Source organism: Emys orbicularis, chromosome 2 (genome assembly GCF_028017835.1).
Source record: "Emys orbicularis isolate rEmyOrb1 chromosome 2, rEmyOrb1.hap1, whole genome shotgun sequence".
Lineage (NCBI taxonomy): Eukaryota > Metazoa > Chordata > Testudines > Emydidae > Emys > Emys orbicularis.
In genome coordinates, this window is record NC_088684.1 from 251,421,367 (window position 1) to 251,443,376 (window position 22,010).

The following is a 22,010-nucleotide window of genomic DNA, read 5'->3' on the forward strand; positions in this document are numbered from 1 at the left end:
TTCCCACATGTTAAGAAGGTTAAAAAAGCCAAAAGACTGTGTCTTACCATGGCTGCCTGCAAGCTGAAATCTGTGGCCTGGCACTGCGTGAGTGATCTCTCACACCAAACCGGCAGGCCCTCAATATAAGAGGAAAAATGCGACCTTGTAACGAAAGCACATCTGCTGTGTAATGTGAACAGCAAAATTTAATGTGAAAGAGTGTACCCATTGTTCTCTAAAATGTGTCTTTTTTAACCACCTCTCCCTTCTCCTCCACCAGCTGCAAATGTTTCTCCTTCACAGAGGCTAGTGAAGATTAGAAAGAGAAAACGTAGGACGCGTGATGACATGTTCCCAGAGCTACAGATGTCCTCCCATGCTGACAGAGCACAGCAGAATGCGTGGAGGCAGTCAATGACTGATTACAGAAAAGCACAATATGAACGAGAGGAGAGGTGGCATGCTGAATCGCGGGATGAACAGAGCAAGTTGCGGGCTGAAGATGATAGGTGGCGTCAGCTTGCAGACAGAAGGCAAGAGTCGATGCTCCGGCTGCTGGAGCATCAAACTGATATGCTCCAGCGTATGGTTGAGCTGCAGGAAAGGCAGCAGGAGCAGAGACCGCCGCTACAGCCCCTGTGTAACCAACAGCCCTCCTCCCCAAGTTCCATAGCCTCCTCACCCAGACTCCCAAGAACACGGTGGGGGGGCCTCCGGCCACCCAGTCACTCCACCCCAGATGATTGCCCTAGCATCAGAAGGCTGGCCTTCAATAAGAGTTAAAGTTTTAAACTGCAGTGTGTCCTTTTCCTTCCCTCCTCCCCCACCCATCCCGGGCTACCTTTGCAATTATCCCCCTAGTTGTGTGATGAATTAATAAAGAATGCATGAATGTGAAGTAACAATGACTTTATTGCCTCTGCAAGCAGTGCTCGAAGGGGGAAGGGGAGGGTGGGGTGGTTGGCTTACAGGGAAGTAGAGTGAACCGGGTGGGGGGGGGCGGAGGGTTCATCAAGGAGAAACAAACAGAAGTTTCACACCGTAGCCTGGCCAGTCACAAAACTCGTTTTCAAAGATTCTCTGATGCGCACCGCGCCATGCTGTGCTCCTCTAACCGCCCTGGTGTCTGGCTGCGCGTAATCAGCGGCCAGGCGATTTGCCTCAACCTCCCACCCCGCCATAAATGTCTCCCCCTTACTCTCACAGATATTGTGGAGCGCACAGCAAGCAGCAATAACAATGGGGATATTCTTTTCGCTAAGGTCTGAGCGAGTCAGTAAGCTGCGCCAGCGCGCTTTTAAACATCCAAATGCACATTCCACCACCATTCGGCACTTGCTCAGCCTGTAGTTGAACAGGTCCTGACTCCTGTCCAGGCTGCCTGTGTACGGCTTCATGAGCCATGGCATTAAGGGGTAGGCTGGGTCCCCAAGGATCACGATAGGCATTTCAACATCCCCAACGGTTATTTTCTGGTCCGGGAAGAAAGTCCCTTCCTCCAGCTTTCGAAACAGAGCAGAGTGCCTGAAGACGCGAGCATCATGTACCTTTCCCGGCCATCCCACGTTGATGTTGGTGAAACGTCCCTTGTGATCCACCAGGGCTTGCAGCACCATTGAAAAGTACCCCTTGCGGTTTATGTACTCGGTGGCTTGGTGCTCCGGTGCCAAGATAGGGATATGGGTTCCGTCTATGGCCCCACCACAGTTTGGGAATCCCATTGCAGCAAAGCCATCCACTATGGCCTGCACGTTTCCCAGAGTCACTACCCTTGATATCACCAGGTCTTTCATTGCCCTGGCAACTTGGATCACAGCAGCCCCCACAGTAGATTTGCCCACTCCAAATTGATTCCCGACTGACCGGTAGCTGTCTGGCGTTGCAAGCTTCCACAGGGCTATCACCACTCGCTTCTCAACTGTGAGGGCTGCTCTCATCCTGGTATTCTGGTGCTTCAGGGCAGGGGAAAGCAAGTCACAAAGTTCCATGAAAGTGCCCTTACGCATGCGAAAGTTTCGCAGCCACTGGGAATCGTCCCACACCTGCAGCACGATGCGGTCCCACCAGTCTGTGCTTGTTTCCCGGGCCCAGAATCGGCGTTCCACGGCATGAACCTGCCCCAGTAACACCATGATTTCCACATTGCTGGGGCCTGTGCCTTGTGAGAGATCTATGTCCATGTCAATTTCCTCATCACTCTCATCGCCGCGCTGCAATCGCCTCCTTGGCTGGTCCTGGTTTAGCTTTGGCATGTTCTGGCTCTGCATATACTCCAGGACAATGCGCGTGGTGTTCATAGTGCTCATAATTGCCGCGGTGATCTGAGCGGGCTCCATGATCCCAGTGCTAGCTATGGCATCTGGTCTGAAAAAAGGCGCAAAACTAGTATCTGACGGACCAGGGGAAGGAGGGAGGAAAGGAGGGAGGGAGGGGGCGAGTGACGACATGGCGTACAGGTACAGGGAATTAAAATCAACAAAGGTGGCTGTGCATCAGGGAGAAACACAAACAACTGTCACACAGAATGGCCCCCCCCAAAGATTGAACTCAAAAGCCTGGGTTTAGCAGGCCGTTGATTTGACGGAGGGAGGGGGAAGGAAATGAATACAGAACAAATCTATTTTTTACATCTTAAGACGACGGTGCAGCATGACTGATAGCCCTCGGCATCTTCTGGGTGCTTGGCAGCAAATACTGGGCGCTTGGCAGTTAGTGTACTAAGACTGATAGCCACATTTTTCCTGTATGATGACGATGGCCTTCAGGCCTATTGCACGATCTGCTGCTCAGGGAAGACTCTGCTAATGTGCGATGATCCAACTTGTAATAGGTAACTACGACTGATAGCCATCATCGTCATTGTGAAGGCAGCAGAATATGACTGGGGGGATGGGGGACTGGGGGACATACGGAGTTCCAGCCACTGCTGTACGATGACGACGGTTACCAGTCGTAATACACCATCTACTGCCAAAAGGCAAGGGGCTGGTGCAATGCAGCCCTACGGCTGCCAGCCCCACAGCTGCCAGCACCCAGATCGCCGATGAAGGCTACCAGTCATGCTGCACCGTCTACCGCCAAAAGGCAGTTAGCTGCTGCTGCTGTGTAGCAATGCAGTCCCACGTCTGCCGGCACCCAGATGACATATGGTGACGGTGAGCTGAGCTGAGCGGGCTCCATGCTTGCCGTGGTATGTTGTCTGCACAGGTAACCCAGGTAAAAAGGCGCGAATCTATTGTCTGCTGTTGCTCTGACGGAGGGGGAGGGGCCTGACGACATGTACCCAGAACCCCCCGCGACACTGTTTTGCATCATTCGGGCATTGGGATCTCAACCCAGAATTCCAATGGGCGGCGGAGACTGCGGGAACTGTGGGATAGCTACCCATAGTGCAATGCTCCGGAAGTCGACGCTAGCCTCGGTACTGTGGATGCGGTCCACCGACTAGAGCACTTAGAGCATTTTATGTGGGGACACACACAATCGGCTGTATACAACCGATTTCTATAAAACCGGCTTCTATTAATTCGACCTAATTTCGTAGTGTAGACATACCCTTATTCTCAAATCCATTTTGTTCTGGAATAAGAGCATCCACCTATGGAGTTAATCAAGAATAGTTACTCTGCTTTAAATTCACACCCTACCTTTTTCCAGATTAACTTTCATATGTAAATACATCCTTAAATTATAACACAGTCTTTAGGTATTGAAACAAGAAAAGGTGTATGACTACAGACACTGACTACAGAAAACTTGTATGCGCAGCATGACAAACTACATTAGCTCTAAACACTACAGGAGGCATTTTACACTGCAGAGAGTGGGAGTTGCAGGAGTGTTGTGGGATTGTGCTGGAAGGTCATACTGCAACAGTGAAGATAAAATGCCAGGGCTTTCAGTACATATTAGCATTGAAACAGTTCAGAGCAGAATACAGTGGTGGTAAGATTAGCTTTGAACAAATGCAATGGCAATCGTACTGGCAATCCCGTCGCACAGTTCCAAGCACTCTTGTATGTTTGGACGAGAGATGTGTTGCAAGCAGGGAAGGTGCTAGCAGTGTTCATTCTCTAGCACAGACAAGGCTAGTGAAGTGAAACTGAACAAGTGTAATAAGTAAATAAAGACAAAAGGGCAACCAGTAAACAAAGACAGCAAAACTCGAGGGTCAGTATGAAAGGTTTCTGTAAAATTTCTTCCCTGACTTTATAAAATTATACTTTTGTTTGAAAATAATTTTAAGCATATTAACCTTCTCCTGTATTTCACAAGATTACTATCTGCCCTAACTTATTTAGATAGTGGAGTCAGTTGAAAAGTACAATTCATAGCAGAAACTGCAGTGAAGGAGTCACTGCTTGTGAAATCATAGAGGAAATGGAAGAAACTCAGCATTATGATACATTAATGCAGTTTCCAGCCGAATGGCCAATATCTTCCAGTTGTCACCACTGTAAACAAAAGATTTCCATTAGTAGGTGTTGCAAGTGTTATGTCTATATCAGTAAGCCGTGCTGGTCTAGGGCCATTTTCTGCAATATGGAGAGTTAACGCATTCAGTCTCTTCAAGCACAGAATACTTTTCTTTTGAACAGTGGGCCAGATTCAGCAGTGATGTAAAGAATGACACCTCCCCACATTATTTTATAATCTCGTTAGTTGTGCTTTCTTTTATTCTCTCATGAGGAAATAAATCACACTAGGTTCACACATCTGTTGAATGACAAATCAGTGCAAATTACACTACTTTACCACTTAAAGCCACTTACACCCCTTTCTGACCAGTTTATGAGAAAGTAAAATTTACACTAATATTTACATTACTGCTGAATTTGGCTCAGAGGCTTCCATGGTCTTATTGGTCTGTTCCCCTTTTCCAACCTTGCCCATCCTAGTCATTTTTCCTAGAAATTTCCCACCAATGCCACCATAGTAGTAGCAATGAGGGGGAATCCAAATAAACAGGGTACTGACATTTTAATCACTATGTCATCTAAGTTTTGCTCCAGTATGTTAGCTTTAGCAATCCTAGGCATAATCAGTTTGCTTACTTGCAACATCTGACCCTGCTCCAGGTTCACTGACTCCTAAACAAGCCACTACTTCTCCAGCTATAGTTGGTACAAGGAACTGTTGTTTCAGCTCATCAGAACCAAATCTGCAATGAAAGAATGGAAACACAGACGGTTAAAGGCTTTTGAAGGGGAGTTATGCATATAAAATCTAGTCTTTCTTGGTGAAACGCACTCCACCCACATAACACTTAAATAATTTATCTCTATGTAGGTGGTGTGCACGGAGCAAAATCTACATTCCAAGCCCAAAGATGGGATAGAGATCCTCCAAACTCACATTCCAACCTCTGGCTGGAATAGCAGCCACAACTACTTTGCACCCACTGTATTGGGGGTGTCCAAATCTGTGTAAATGTGGATCCAATGGCCCCTCCCCAGCCTTCTGTGGCAGTCTACATTGGGCTGGCATCAAGACCGTTTCCTATGGTTGCCAACCCTCCAGGACTGGCCTGGAGTCTCCCGGAATTAGCATTGATCTGCCGGTGTAACTACTGAAAGCAATCTGAGAGGTTTTAATAGAATATTTTAAGAAAATGACATTATGTCATGTTGGGGAAAAAAATCTCCCGGAATAACTTCAGTCAGAATTGGCAACCCTACCATTTCCTCAGTGTGCCTTCCATACCACTCATACTGCAGACTCTTTTGCAAACCCTCTGAACAGGGCTTAAGTGGTGTGAAGGGTGTTGTGCAAGACCGTGCATGGCAGGGGATTTTCATCTGCCATGAACATTAGTACTACAGGTGTTAGATAGGGTGCATCTTAAACTGTTTTTTAAATCATGCAGGGAAATCCATTATTTACTTCTTCCCATCACAACTCCTACCAGCCTGCACCGATGCAGAGGTAAAAAAGGAAACAAGGAAAACCACTGACAGCATTTTTTTCTGTAAACTTAAAAAAATTATATTTAATGCTTGACTTCGGCTCTCTCCTGACAATATACAGCATCTGTGAAACTGCAATTCAACAACTTTGCTATACTGTGACATTTAAGGAAAAAATTCTGCTATCTTGCAAGAAGGTAAACTGTGTTTTAAGGAAATGAGTTTTATGAAAAAGTGAACTTGTTTTCCAGCATGAAAGCATGGGCCAGGAGAAAAAAAAATCAGTTATTCAGGCAAAACTCCCACTGTGTTGGCTATGTAAAAAATGTATGTTGTTCAAACAAGCCCACCTTAACAAGCTATAACTGATCTGTCCCCATTATTAACTACTGCTCTACCCATTTTTGGGTTATTTGCAAATTTTACCAGCAATGATAAAGCATTCTTCCAAATCACTGAAAGAGTTGAATATAATCAGGCCAAGAACAGATCCCTGCGAGACTCCACTAGAAACACCCTCACTGGATGATAATTCCCCATTTACAGTTGTTTTTTGTGATCTATCAGATACCATGTGTTTAATCCACTTAATATTGGCTACAGGGATTTTGCACAGAGTTATTTTTTTCCATCAGAATGTCATGTGGGCTAAGTCAAATGCCTTATAGAAGCTACCTTTATCAACTAAACTTCTAATCTCATCAAAATATGATATCAAGTCTGTTTGATAAGAGCTATTTTCCATAAGATCATATTGATTGCCATTAATTATGCTATCATCTGTTAATTCTTTACTGATCATATCCTATATTGGCCTTTCCGTGATTTTGTCCAGAATCGATGTCAGGCTAACTGGCCTACTGCTACACAGGTCATCCAGTTTACCTTTTTTAAATATTGGCACATTAACTTCAAGGCAGGTCTTGCAGTTTACACTAACTGAGGATCTGTCCTTCAGTCAGAGGAGCAGGATGGGTGGGAGAACCTTTTAGTCTGATCTGAGTACTAGCTGCCTCTTTCACTATGCTGGTGCATATGGGACCTACATTTCATTAACCCAATTCCTGCTGATATCAAATCATGTCAGCAGCCCCAATTATAGGAACACCAAGAAACAGACATAAGAACATAAGAACGGCCATACTGGGTCAGACCAAAGGTCCATCCAGCCCAGTATCCTGTCTACTGACAGTGGCCAATGCCAGGTGCCCCAGAGGGAGTGAACCTAACAGGTAATGATCAAGTGATCTCTCTCCTGCCATCCATCTCCACCCTCTGACAAACAAAGGCTAGGGACACCATTACTTATCCATCCTGGCTAATAGCCATTAATGGACTTAACCTCCATGAATTTATCTAGTTCTCTTTTAAACCCTGTTATAGTCCTAGCCTTCATAACCTCCTCAGGCAAGGAGTTCCACAGATTGACTGTGCGCTGTGTGAAGAAGAACTTCCTTTTATTTGTTTTAAACCTGCTGCCCATTAATTTCATTTGGTGGCCCCTAGTTCTTATATTATGGGAACAAGTAAATAACTTTTCCTTCTTCACTTTCTCCACACCACTCATGATTTTATATACCTCTATCATATCCCCCCTTAGTCTCCTCTTTTCCAAACTGAAAAGTCCTAGCCTCTTTAATCTCTCCTCATATGGGACCCATTCCAAACCCCTAATCATTTTAGTTGCCCTTTTCTGAACTTTTTCTAATGCAGTATATCTTTTTTGAGATGAGGAGACCACATCTGTACGCAGTATTCAAGATGTGGGCGTACCATGGATTTATATAAGGGCAATAAGATGTTCTCCGTCTTATTCTCTATCCCTTTTTTTAAATGATTCCCAACATCCTGTTTGCTTTTTTGACTGCCACTACACACTGCGTGGACGTCTTCAGAGAACTATCCACGATGACTCCAAGATCTCTTTCCTGATTAGTTGTAGCTAAATTAGCCCCCATCATATTGTATGTATAGTTGGGGTTATTTTTTCCAATGTGCATTACTTTACATTTATCCACATTAAATTTCATTTGCCATTTTGTTGCCCAATCACTTAGTTTTGTGAGATCTTTTTGAAGTTCTTCACAGTCTGCTTTGGTCTTAACTATCTTGAGCAGTTTAGTATCATCTGCAAACTTTGCCACCTCACTGTTTACCCCTTTCTCCAGATCATTTATGAATAAGTTGAATAGGATTGGTCCTAGGACTGACCCTTGGGGAACACCACTAGTTACCCCTCTCCATTCTGAAAATTTACCATTTATTCCTACCCTTTGTTCCCTGTCTTTTAACCAGTTTTCAATCCATGAAAGGATCTTCCCTCTTATCCCATGACAACTTAATTTACGTAAGAGCCTTTTGTGAGGGACCTTGTCAAAGGCTTTCTGGAAATCTAAGTACACTATGTCCACTGGATCCCTCTTGTCCACATGTTTGTTGACCCCTTCAAAGAACTCTAATAGATTAGTAAGACGTGATTTCCCTTTACAGAAACCATGTTGACTTTTGCCCAACAAGTTATGTTCTTCTATGTGTCTGACAATTTTATTATTTACGATTGTTTCGACTAATTTGCCTGGTACTGCCGTTAGACTTACCGGTCTGTAATTGCCGGGATCACCTCTAGAGCCCTCTTTAAATATTGGCGTTACATGAGCTATCTTCCAGTCATTGGGTACAGAAGCCGATTTAAAGGACAGGTTACAAACCATAGTTAATAGTTCCGCAACTTCACATTTGAGTTCTTTCAGAACTCTTGGGTGAATGCCATCTGGTCCCGGTGACTTGTTAATGTTAAGTTTATCAATTAATTCCAAAATCTCCTCTAGTGACACTTCAATCTGTGACAATTCCTCAGATTTGTCACCTACAAAAGCCAGCTCAGGTTTGGGAATCTCCCTAACATCCTCAGCCATGAAGACTGAAGCAAAGAATTCATTTAGTTTCTCCGCAATGACTTCATCGTCTTTAAGTGCTCCTTTTGTATCTCGATCTCCAGGGGCCCCACTGGTTGTTTAGCAGGCTTCCTGCTTCTGATGTACTTAAAAAACATTTTGTTATTACCTTTTGAGTTTTTGGCTAGCTGTTCTTCAAACTTCTTTTTGGCTTTTCTTATTACATTTTTACACTTAATTTGGCAGTGTTTATGCTCCTTTCTATTTACCTCACTAGGATTTGACTTCTACTTTTTAAAAGATACCTTTTTATCTCTCACTGCTTCTTTTACATGGTTGTTAAGCCACTGTGGCTCTTTTTTAGTTCTTTTACTGTGTTTTTAAATTTGGGGTATACATTTAAGTTGGGCCTCTATTATGTTGTCTTTGAAAAGTGTCCATGCAGCTTGCAGGGATTTCACTCTAGTCACTGTACCTTTTAATTTCTGTTTAACTAACCTCCTCATTTTTGCATAGTTCCCCTTTCTGAAATTAAATGCCACAGTGTTGGGTTGTGGAGTCTTTGATCTTTCTCCTCATACATTGGGCCAAGTTCTGTAAGTTTTATTCATGCTGAACACCTCAGTATACCCATCTTGACAGGGATGATCAACTGCGGCTGATCGTTCATTCACCGAACAAAACACAAAAGTGAATATATGTTATAGCGTGGCTGGTATCACTGCTGTTATTAAAAGTTGCCCAATGCTTCCTATTATAAAACCTGGCTTTCAGTTGCTTATAACTTTACCAAACTTTAATTGTTTGGGGCTGATATTTTCCATAATGAGTGTCTGCCTTATAGGCTAGATTTTTTTGAAAGTTTCAGCCAAAACAGTTCAGCTGTTTCTGGGATCAAGATTAGGGAAAATACAGTGTTTTGCCATTTAAAATAATCCTGACAACCTTCTCTTTGAGAAACTCTCATGCACCCATGTTTTGGAAAAAGGAGTTGAAATTTGGCAGGGATGTGACTTGTGCTGTTCCTGAGGAACTGGCCAAGTTATAAGCCTTTATAAAATCTAGGTTCACACACTTTCAGCAGAGACTTAGAATTTAGCAGCTAAAATCTCCAAAGATTCCATCCTCACTGAGCATGCTCTAGCCCCTCACAACTCCTAGCGCTGACCGGACTGTGCAGGCACCATTTCCACAGAGCAACTGAGCATGTTCCGTGCCACCTTAATTTTAGCATTTCCTAACATTTGAGTGCTTGACTTTGCAACCTTAATGTTCTTTTAACACATTTTTATGTGTAATATATATTAAAATAAAGCTCCTTGTAGACGGCTGGAAATCCCCCCCCCCCCGGTCCATTGTATAAGATAATAGGTGCCAATTGTGGCACATTAATCATTAATGTTAAAATAGTTACATAGAAACTATCCATTCTTTTCATGTATTCATGACAGTCCACCAACATTACTGTTAATACTGAAGAAATGATTAAATATTATACTGTAGATGATGCTAAATGGGGTGAAATAAAAAAAGTCACAGAAGGATCCAAATCCCATTACATTTCCTTGATCCACTTCTTAGTTCTATTTATGTGCACTCATTTAAAAGCTGAAAGCCCCCTTAATTCATCTTAAATAGCAATGAATTTGCTTTCTGACAGATGTGATTCTTGCTGCATTGAATGAAAATATGTCAACTGTGCATCACTATTCTGGTTTAATAGAGCTGATGATCATCCTCTTAAAGTGGGGGAGAAAAGCTGACAGTTTTCATTCTTGTTTCTCCTACTCCAAGGGAAAAAAAACTGTGCTGAAGTGAATTGATTAATTAGTAAGGAAGGAACGTTTCTAATTAGGACTGACACTTTCTGACATACTGTTAGCTGCAAATTGTAGTTTTGAGTATGAACAGCTGCACTTGGTTCTTTACACTACACTCGGTATTTGATTAAACCACATCAAGCTTTCTTGTTTTTGAGCTCACACATTCGAATGGATGATCATCTAACCCACTTCAAACTAGATATGAAGTCTTCTGGGATAAGGTACCACTCCTTACACAGGTGGTACAGCAATTCTTGTGAGATTAAATGTAACAGCTGATCATGCCTGAACATCAGTAAATTCAAAAGGACCAAATCCTGACACGAACGACAAAGCTACTTTTAGTTACTCATTATCTAAGGGGAAAAAAAGCAGAAAAATAGACTTTGATGAGAAAATCTTAAAACACATCTGCATTATTCCACAACATGCAACAATGAAAATGATTTAAATGATTTTGCTCATTCACTGTCAAGTAGTATATATATCAATTCCAAATAGTCTCCTACTAGTCAATATCAGAAAGGCAAAGGTATGGCCATTTGTAACTGGTACGGCACACCTAATACAATGAGCCTTAATCCTGCGTGGGGCCCCTATGTACTAATATAATAAACATAAATAATGTCATTACATTTTAACTACTTCTCAGCCAGGTCAGTTCAGACTGGAATTAATTTGTTTATTGTAAATTAATAGAGAACATTTTCTGGGACAAAGTCTGTTCATCCAGAGGATCAAAGGTTGGATGATTTCCACTCGGGCTCCGTTAGACTGAAATTCTCGGAGTAAAACACAATTTAATGTGACTTTAGTATGGGCATGTCTACATATGAAATTTATTTTGGATTAACTTGATTTTTTGAGGGATAAATTGCCTTGTGTCCACTCAAAGTTTTTTTCTCAATCACCTGGTGTCTCAATACTCATTAAAAAATCCACTTTGGAAGTGAATTTCCATAATAAGGTTAGCATGAACATATCCCCAGTTTGAATTAACAATTCCTCCTCTATCAGTCCTCCCACTGCTTTCCCACACTGCTTTGCTGCACACCAAGGTCAACCTGTTTGTTTACTGTGTGCCCCCTCTACCACCCTAGGGTCATCTTGACCAGATATCACCTTCCTGTTTAAATGCTGGTGCTCAGCAAGGCAACCCCACTGCATTTCAGCTCCCAGACTCCAATATTGATTATATAGACATTCACCCCCATGCTTCTGCATGGTCCTATGCAGAGGTCCTAGACTTCCTTGCCATCTCAGGAGAGGAGTAGATCCAATCTCACCTGAACAGCAGTCACCAGAACACCAAGATAAATGAGAGGATATAAGACCAAATGAAGGAGATGGATCAGTCCTGTGGCCCAGGCCAGTGCTCCAACAAAGAAAAGTCGCCCCAGCTGGGTTATATAAATGTCAAGGAGAATAAGAGGATCCATGGAAGAGCTCGCAAGACCTGTGTCTACTAGGAAGAGACTGACTGGACTTTTGCACGGGGGGTCACCACTGAACTCCAGAATATTGTGGACACTGGACACCCCCATGGATGCTGACCAGGACTCTGAGAAGGAAGAAATTGCCCCAGACAGCCAGGATCACTGTGACAGGGTGCAGTCCTGGGAGCTGTGGGAACCACTCTAACCACTCAGTTGGGTTGGCCCTGCTCACACTGCTTGGGGACACAGCCAGCCTAACCCTACCCCTGTTATTACCCAACACGACAGCAGGTGGCACCACACATACAAACTGAGCTACCTGAGAAAGCAGCTTCTCCCAAGCCACTCAAATACATGCAGCAGACAGCAGCCAATTTCCCAGCTTTCCAGACTCACACTCCACACTGGAGTATAAACCTAAAATTATACCAGGAACTGTACAGCACAAGCTCATAAAATTCGCCCCCTCCCTCAATGTGGAGAGGAATATGCAACAGCCTTTTGCCCCCGAGTTATGATTCCCACACACTTCACTCCAACTCACTGGTTTAGATAAAGCAAAAACAAGTTTATTAACTATAAAGGATATATTTTAAGTGATTATAAGGGATAGAAAACAGATCAAAGCAGATTAATTAGCAAATAAACAAAAGACACAAACTAAGCTTAATATACTAAATAGATTGGACATCAGTAGCAGATTCTCACCCTAAGAGATGATACAAGCAGGCTGCAGATCCTTAAGGAGTAAGCTGCACTTGCTTTGACAGCTTGGAATCCCCAGGTGTTTCATTCACAGGCTAGAAATCCCATTAGCCTGGGTCCAGCACTCCCCCCAGGTCAGTCTTTGTTCCTCAAGTGTTTCCAGGAGTCTTCTTGCGTGGGGAGTGAAGAACACCAGATGATGTCACTCCCTGCCTTATACAGCTTTTGCATATGGCGGGAATCCTTTGTTTCAAAGCTTGATTCCCAGACCAGTCTGTGGAAAAATACTGACATCCCAAGATGGAGTCCAGCATCATGTGATCTGATCACATGTCCTTGTAGAGTCATAGGAGCCATTACTTGGAAGCTGTCTGTAGTGTTCTCAGGAAGGCTCCCCAGATGGGAGGTAAGCTTCTCCTAAGGCCTATTGTTTTTTTCCTAATGGCCTAATGCCCTGAATAAGCCCTTCCCAACCAGCTAGCTAAACTGAAAGCGTCTTGTCTAGTTGGCGTTACCCAGGTGTAACTAGATTTGAAATACAGATACATAGTCAATATTCATAACTTCAGATACAAAAATGATACATGCATACAAATAGGATAATCATATTCAGCAAATCATAACTTTTCCAATAGCACCTCACAGGACTAATCTTGCATAAAATGCATCATAACTATGCTATAATAATATCATAACAATATCACTGCAAAGAATATGGGGTGCAGTGTCGTACTCTTCACCTTGCAAAACTCCAAGGCAGGGTCCAGAGCAGAAACAGTTCGGGACACCCAGGAGACTCTGAATCTCATCCTGACAGTGCTGGGGGGAGACCTCTTCCAGTAAGTATTAGGTGCTGTATATTACAATGCACAAGGGGATTTCAACAACTTTATTTCAGGTATGGTCAAAGTGCTGCCATGCTGGGCAGATGTGAGTTAGGAGTCTCTCTCTGCCTCCTTGGCTTCTATTTCCCTCTCCTCCCCCAGTATGCTCACAATGTTGGGCTCACCAGGGAATTTCAGCTCCAAAACATTTATTTCTCTTGAAATATCAAAGCCCACAACTGTCTGCAAAATGTGCCAGGACCCCCTTTCCCATGCTGTTTAAAACTCCCTCCCCTTCCCGATCGACTGCTCCTCCCCCTCTCCCTGCTCAAGATGGGTTCAAAATGCATTATATGGCAGGCAAATTTATTGTAGCGGCAGATACAGAAAGAAAAAAACAAGAGGAAAAGTACTTTGGATCAGACTTTCATTCATGACCTCAGTCTTTAGCTACACTGAGATTTGATGAGGTAAACTGCACAAAGCAGGCTACAGAAATATTTTAAAATGCACAATAAGGTGTCATGGCTATCTGCCAAATTCCACTTAGGGCAAGATCCTGGCTCAGCCTACACACTGGCGTAGGGCAACACAGCAGCATAAAGCGCACCCTTACCCCTTGTATACAAGTCACAGCACAGCGGGTGGACAAAGGCAGGGAGAAACAGCCTCTGTGGGATTGCTACTCTCTCTTTTGTGCCTTTCCCCTCCTCCCATACACACTAGCCAACACAACTGAGCTGGCATCAACAGAAAAGTGATCTGTGATTGGTAAAGGGTTGGTGCAAATTACTTCCCCTCTGGAGCAAGCAGGGAATCAGGGACCAAATTGTCACGGAGTCACAATTTGATCCCTGGCACACTCCTGGGGCAGCATAACTATAGGCTGCCTGTTATTCAGAGTCAGTGGCAGAGTCAGTGAGCTAGCCTTTAATTGGCATGTTCCTGTTTCCATCGTGGCCTGTGCCAATTAAGAGGGCAATACTATATTTTAAAACTGCTCAGCTCTTTATACACTTGGAAACAACTCTGCTCCATTACAACTAGCTTTACTTCACATCTTAAAATAAGTACATACAAAAATAAATCCGTGTTAAAAAGTTGTAACTTGAAGAATGCATTGATTTCCTCAAATCACCACTATTCTGTATATGGAGGGAGAGAAAGAATTGGCAATACAAGTTAAACTAAACAGGTTAAACCGAAATGTATTCCCTTCTCTCCGAATAATCACCACTCATCTTAATATCCAGTTAGAAACAATAAAAAGGGATGAAGTAGTAGTCCAATGCCAAGACTGAAAGATATCGACATCCAACAATAGCACTAAGGATGAGTCACAATGTAATGTTTGTTTTCCAGCCCAAGGGCAATATATTTCATTCAGTATTTCACCTGGAAGCTGGCTTCTAAATACAACATGTTAAGCATGAAGGCAAGTAAAGTGCTATAACTAGAATGCCTTTGAAAGATCTGACATACGGATGCCAGTGAGCCATGAGCAGGGCCAGACACATGAAAGGTCAGATCTTTGACAGATCCTTTTGCATTCAGTTTCCAAGCACAGCAGTAGCATTGTTAAACTTAAGATGCCTAAAAAGACTGTTCTGTTTTTAGGCTTCTTCAAGTGAAGCAGGTTTGTTTCCCCCTGCAGCCTTTTACACAAAAAGAACTGAGTGCAAATCGAAATTAGTAGGATTGCTCCTGGTTAAAGATCACCCAAGAGGATGTTTTAAGGACTGTCAGAAATGTTCATTTTGGAAGGAAGAAACTGGGGGATGAGGAGGACTAGAGATCATGCAAAAAGATGTTAGGTAAAATTTTCAAAAGCACTTAAGTGTGGTCACTTTTCAAGTAACTTTTGAAAACGGAACTTAAGTGCTTTGGAAATGTTACTCATGAGTTTGAATTCCCAGCTGTCTCTGGGTATGGTACTAAATACTGCCACCACTTTGCACTTCTATGGCACCTTCCTCTTAAGATCTCCAAGAGTTTTTACAAACATGAACAAATTAAGCCAAGATTACACAGATGACTGAAATGAGAAATTGAGACCAAGGGTGAAATCCTGGTATCAATGGGAGCTTTGTCTTTAACTGCAATGCAGCCAGGATTTCACCCTAAGTTGTCAGTAATTAGAAGCCTAAGTCTGGATGTAATAAATAACATGTATTTTCAAGCCTTCATTTGTGTATGCAGTTACCCATCCAAAGTAGTTCAGTGTCTATTTCAATGCCCATCTATGCATGAATTTGAGGGAACCATATGTCCAATTATACATAGGTAGTGCACTCACCTGGCATATCAAAATGTCTGATTCAATTTCCCAGGGGAGTTTTGTAAATATGATGAAAGCAGAATTGGACCCAAAGTTAGAGAAGGCTTAAGTCAACAAGGTGCTTATTCTTTCCGTTTGTTCCAGACTTCCTTTTAGATTTTTGGGGGGGAGTTTTGAATAGTTGATAACTTTAGTAGGCTATTTGCTATGCTCAAAGTCCCTAGAATATATATTGAAATGAGTTTTAAATGCAGTAATTAATTATGTCAAGTCTAGTTGATTTTTTTAAAATTACCGTAGTTTAGGAGCAATGTAGTGTGGCTGCATCCAGCAGGAACCATTGAGGTTGGGACTAAGATGGAGTGGTGTATGAACATCCTATTCAGGATGACCTATCTGTCCTTACTATATCTCTCCAGGTTAAAGGCATCCGAAGAAGTGGTTATTCACCCACAAAAGCTCATGCTCCTATACGTCTGTTAGTCTATAAGGTGCCACGGGACTCTTTGCTGCTTCTCCAAGTTAAAGTGCATCACAGCAGAGCTTGCTATGACATTGAGTTTTCTCTTCTGTATTATGTGTTACCTTTACATTTTGCAGTAACACAGTATTCTGAATATATACTTAGCGGAGTTGAGTCAAAAAAACAAAAATGTGTTCACCAATATTCATATGAATTCGACAATGAATTTTGATTTCCCCACATTCATGATGTTTCCATATTCAGTTTTTGCAAACATTCAGCTTTACTAGCACAAATGTATGTGAAAAGCAAATTTTAGGCTCACGTGATCCAATATTGACTAGAAGAAAAATTCAAACTGAAGAGCTGATTGTAGTATTCAAAATTTAAATGTGCACTGGTTTGTTTAGTTGGCAAATCTTTCAAAGTCTGTTCCTGTAGTGAGGATCATCTTTTCTATTCTATATAGGTTCTTTTTCTGCGCTCACCAACACAGTATCTGAACACAATATAGTAGTGCAATAAGCAAAACCATAGAGTTACACCGTTTAATACCAGAGGGACAACCAGATCATCATCATCATAGGCCACCAACACCACCCACTACCTGCTCGCTAAACCGAACCACCAATATTAGACCAAAGTCTTACAGCCCACAGGAGATTAAACTATTATTTGCCACAGGCAGAGAATAGGAGAGACTGAGATGCACCAATGCCAGAGGCCCCCGCAATGGCAGGGAATTGGTTAAGTGAGATTGTGATGGGATCCTGGGGGGGCAGCCTGGGATTGGAGACTGCTGTGCACCCTTAACTCTCTCCAGCCTGGGTTGTCTCTCACAATGCTTTCCTAGTGACAAGCAGCAAACCCCTCCAGGCGTTGTGATCACTCAGCACAACCGCATGTGCAGCCCCACACCCAGCTAGATTGCATGAATGCTCACAGAGCCACTCAAGAATCACAAAGAGAAAGGCACCAGAGCCAAATCCCCCCATCTCCCAGCACTGTACCTCAGGAATATACCGTCTTGCACTGCTCAAGACGAGCAGTGCAAATTTAATTGGTTCACCACTTCATCAATGGAAAGTGGACATACACCAGCCTTTGCAAAACCTGAGCAGATTTACCACACACTTCAGGCAAACTCACTGGTAAAGATAAACAATTAAAGAAGTTTACTGACTATAAAAGATAGTTTTTAAGTGATAGGCAAAAAGAAAGAGTTAGTTACCAAAAGAAATAAAATATAAGCATGCAGTCTAAACTCTCAACCCTATTAGACTGGTGAACATCTAGACTAAGCAGTTTTTCTCACCCCACTGGATATTGCAGTCCTTAATATACAGATTTGTCCCTTCAATCTGGGCCAGTCTCCTCTGTTGGAGTCTTCAGTCTTCTTCCCAGTGTCGTCATTGCTTGCAGCATAGGTGGTGGCAGGAGAAAAGGCCCAGCATGTGGCCACTGTGTTTGTTTTATAACCTCAGTCCCATGTGTTTGGGGAGCACAAATCCAGGCATGTCTGGGGCACTGCTGAGTCTCCAGGCAAGGTTGAGCAATTCCCCTGGTGTGGCCTCAGGCAGGTGAGTCAATTGTAGCTCCCTTGCTGGACAATGGTTGTTGATGGGTTGTTTGAAATCTGCCCAAGTGTTTGGTTACTTTCCTTGCTGTTGCCTCTGAGGAGCTAATATCTGGCTGATTCCCCAACTCACAGCATGTTTTAGTGACCACCATACAATACAATTCTCATAATTTCATATGCATTAATGATATACATATATGGATAGAGAAATGACTTTCAGCAGATCATAACCTTTCCCCTGATACCTTACATGGCATGCTTTATATGTAAGATCACGATTATATAAAAATGAGGAATATGGGGGTTCCAGGACGCTCCCCCAAGGTATAGAATGTCACAGAGATATACCCATATAATCTCAGCAAAATACCTGTACTCCATACTGCAAAGGCAACAATTGCAAAGGTCACTGTCAAATAGGTCTGAGGGCAGATACCTTCCCCTCCCCACATATGGCTAACACAACATGACTAACATCTATTACATGATTGTTCTTTCATCCTCTCCCCAGGGAGAAATATGCATGCAATGGAGTGTCACATATTGGTAGGATTTTTGTTTTGTTTTAATAAATACACATGTTGTTACATGTTTATATTAGACAAGGCAAGATCAGAGAAATGCAAGTTCACTTGGAGCAGAAGTTGGTGAGATTTGTGATGGTCCTTAATTCCTGGGGGAGTTCATTCCAGTTTTGGGCTAACCCCCCAAAAAATTCTGTCTCCTGCACAGCTGAGAGTTCCAATGTGTCAGAAGAGCTAAGATGTTGACCATGGTTTTCTTCCCGAGCATTATGCAATCTTTTAGATATCCTGGGCCCAGACAATGGAGCACTGTGATGGGGTGTTCACCCCACACTGGAGAAGAATGGGTTAATAGAGGCCTCATGGGCCTGCCACACCCTATCCCAGAAAGAAGTCATGGAAATGAGTCCTTCAAGCAGCCTAGAGAGGCTGCACAGGAAGCAGCCAATTAGAGGGAGGCTGCAAGGAACAGCCAATCAGGGCCCAGTAGGCTCACATAAAAGGACCTGCAGGCCAGAGACAGTGGCTGTGGTGAGCTCAAGGAGTCAGGACTGTGTTCTTAGTGGGCTGCAGGAAGGGTAGCACCTTGAACAGACCAGTTGCTGGCAGGGACCAGGGAGCAAGAGGGAGTGCCTGGCTGGATGCTGGATCTTGCTGACTGAAAATCCTGAGAAGAGGGCGAAGAAGGTGCTGGGACCGTGGGGAAGCGGACCAGGGAACAGAAGCAGCATTGAATGAAGTTAAAGGAACACAGCATGGGGCTGCTATCTACAGGGTCCCTGGGTCAGGATCCAGAGTAGTGGGCGGGCCTGGGTTCTCCTCCTCCCCCATTCACCACTGGGGAAGTGGCTGGACTATTGATCTGAGATACTTCACCCTCGGAACGGGGAAAACAGGGATGATGACATGGCCAGAGGGCGAGTCATGAAGAGGATGCTGTGGTACTTGAACTGAAGTGGTTCTGCAGGCAGAGACAATGATGGGAAAGGCGCTACCTGAAGAGGGCGCACCAGCTGGCAGAGCTAATCCCTGTGATGGCCAGCCGGAGCTGCTGCTGTGGTGAGCAGACTCTGTCACAAGCACCTTGAAGCTGAGGACCATAGATTTAAAATTTATGGGAAGCCAGCGTATACAGCAGAGAACAGGTGTGATATGCTCACAATAGTCTGTGTTGGTGAGGAGACGAGTTGCAGCATTCTATACTAGCTGGACTGAAGGCTTCATGCCCTGGTATACTGCAACTTCATCTATTCTAAGTCTTCTGCAGCACCTCTCCCCAACATCAAAGCAATGAATGTAGTGTGCTCTCCCACTGGAATGAGATGTTTCTGTGCGTGGTCAGTTGTCTTGATTACCTTCCTAGGTGCTGTTACTGCTGTGTTGGAAAAACATGATACAATACAAACCAAAACACTACAATGGAACAAAATTCTGCCCTCAGCTAGCTATTGATTTCTTTTAAACCACAGGGAAGAATTTAAAATAACAAAAGTTTCTTAAGGTATGGGCTATCGTCTACTATCTTATAAAATACTAGTTTTATCCTTTACAGTATAATAAATGAACTACAGCTGTGCTAGGAGTGATCAAATGATAAACTATAGCTACTATCAGTTGTCTTCAGGTTTCTGGTGTATTTGTGTAAGGCAAAGGAAATTCTCTTTGGAAAGACTTCCCATGAGTAAGACCTCCAAGTTTTTAAGTACAGAAGGAGGGTCAGTATAAATCATGGAAGTATATCCACATTTTCAGACTATGGGGCTGCAGGAAATCAAAGATGTTGTTATTCGAAAGGGAAAGGAGAAGATAGAATGTCCTTCTCTGCAAAACTACATAGGCATCAGTTGACTGTGCAATTAAGTCTCTGATCAACAATTGTTTAAATGACCTATTATAAAGAATAATAATTTTTATTATCTTTACCTATGTTTTACTTTATTATCAGCTCTCAACTTTATTATTAATTATGCTATTAATAGTTCATCATTCCAGAATGGCTGCCATTATCTAACCCTTCAGTTTTCAGAGTTGTTTGTTGCAGATACTTTGCCTTATTATGGCCCCAATCCAGCAAAGCACTTCTGCACATGGATAACTTTAAGCATGTGAGCAGTCCCAATGCTGAAGTGTTTTGCTGGCTTGTAACCTAAATCTGGTTAGATGGGCTGCTATTAAGGGACAGGACTGCTATGGAACTACAGTATGAGCAGGGGCTCTTAGAGACAGGCGAGAACTTTGGGAAGATGACACGTTACAACAGCTGTCATGTTGGCAGGGCTGGATTATGACATTCTGAGACCCTAAGCTATGTCAAGTGTAAGAGGCCCCATACCATAAAAAAAAATTATTTGATTATTTTCACAGAAAGGACATTGACTATATAAACATGAAAGCTCTTTATTTGCATGTATACAAAGGCGAAGTTGTAAAAATAGAATAATAATCTAACTAAAACACATCTTGCAGTATGCCTGTCTGAATTATAAAATAGTTTCAAATTAACATATTTTTGTCTATGATTTCTTAGTAGCTATGAAAACTTTATAGCAACAACAAAGCAGTTACTTACACAGACCAGCTTACTTAATAGAAGCAGTACTACCTGCAGTATGTCTGTTTGCAAATCATATTAAATTTAAAACTGAAATTTAAAACATTTTCTTTTGTGATTTTTGGAGAGCAAAATCATTGATGATGTCCTCAAATGATAAGCTATGGAGTTTGTCACTTTCGATGCACAGAATGCTTAGGGCAAATAGCTTTTCTAGCAGCATTTTCTAGGCAGACATCTCTCTTTGTGTTCGCTTCTCTATCCTCTGTCTCCCCCAGGACCACTCGAGTAAACACCTCGGACACACAGAATGACAACAAGCGCTATGCACGAAAGAGAAAGAAAGAATTTACCAGAAAAAAGACTGGTAATCTCTAGACTGGCATTGAGAAAGTGAGATAAACTAGTCTATAGTCAAGCAAATATAATAAATATTATAGGCCTTAATAGCCTATAAATCATATATGCACATAGTTTGAAATAACTTGCTCACCAAGAACTCAGAATATTTTGATATATATGTATATTTTCCTTCACTTCTCAAAACCCTCTATTTATCCTTTCATCAGCACTCTCTGATATTTATTAAGGTTTCCGAAACTGACAGAGGGAAGCCAACACAAATTTATCCTCCTCAAGATCCACTTGACCCAAGTCCATAAGACAATCACCTGCAAACTCAATCATGTGAAGCATGGATAGCGCATGAAGCAGAAAGCAGTGTGCACACTAAAATACACAATTGTAAGTGTGTACAGATCAAAAGAAGAAAGAACACACTAACACTTAAGAAAAGGAAGTAAAACATGAGCGAAGGCACTACGACTAAACGTGCTGGACTATAAACAAAAGATGGCAGCCTTCTGGCTATTACCAGCCAAGGGGACGCTATACATGATGTCACTCCTAAGACGAGTCCCATACGAGTATGAGCTTGGCAGGATTGCTTCACGACACTGCCGTCTCAGACCTCACATTTTTCACAGTTTTATCAGCAGTGAGATTATTTATTTATTTAAATAAGTTATGAGGTATGGTCAGAATT

General features: G+C 42.7%; 1 protein-coding gene across 1 annotated transcript in view; it reads right to left on the reverse strand.

The window, feature by feature from the left end:
• The window catches only part of LOC135875084 (probable acyl-CoA dehydrogenase 6), a 156,584-nt gene that overhangs the window by 25,026 nt on the left and 109,548 nt on the right, over positions 1 to 22,010 (reverse strand). The window contains exon 4 of the mRNA XM_065400064.1: positions 5,037 to 5,143. Within this exon, the coding sequence (XP_065256136.1) occupies positions 5,037 to 5,143 (107 nt within the window). The remainder of the gene's footprint in view (positions 1 to 5,036; positions 5,144 to 22,010) is intronic.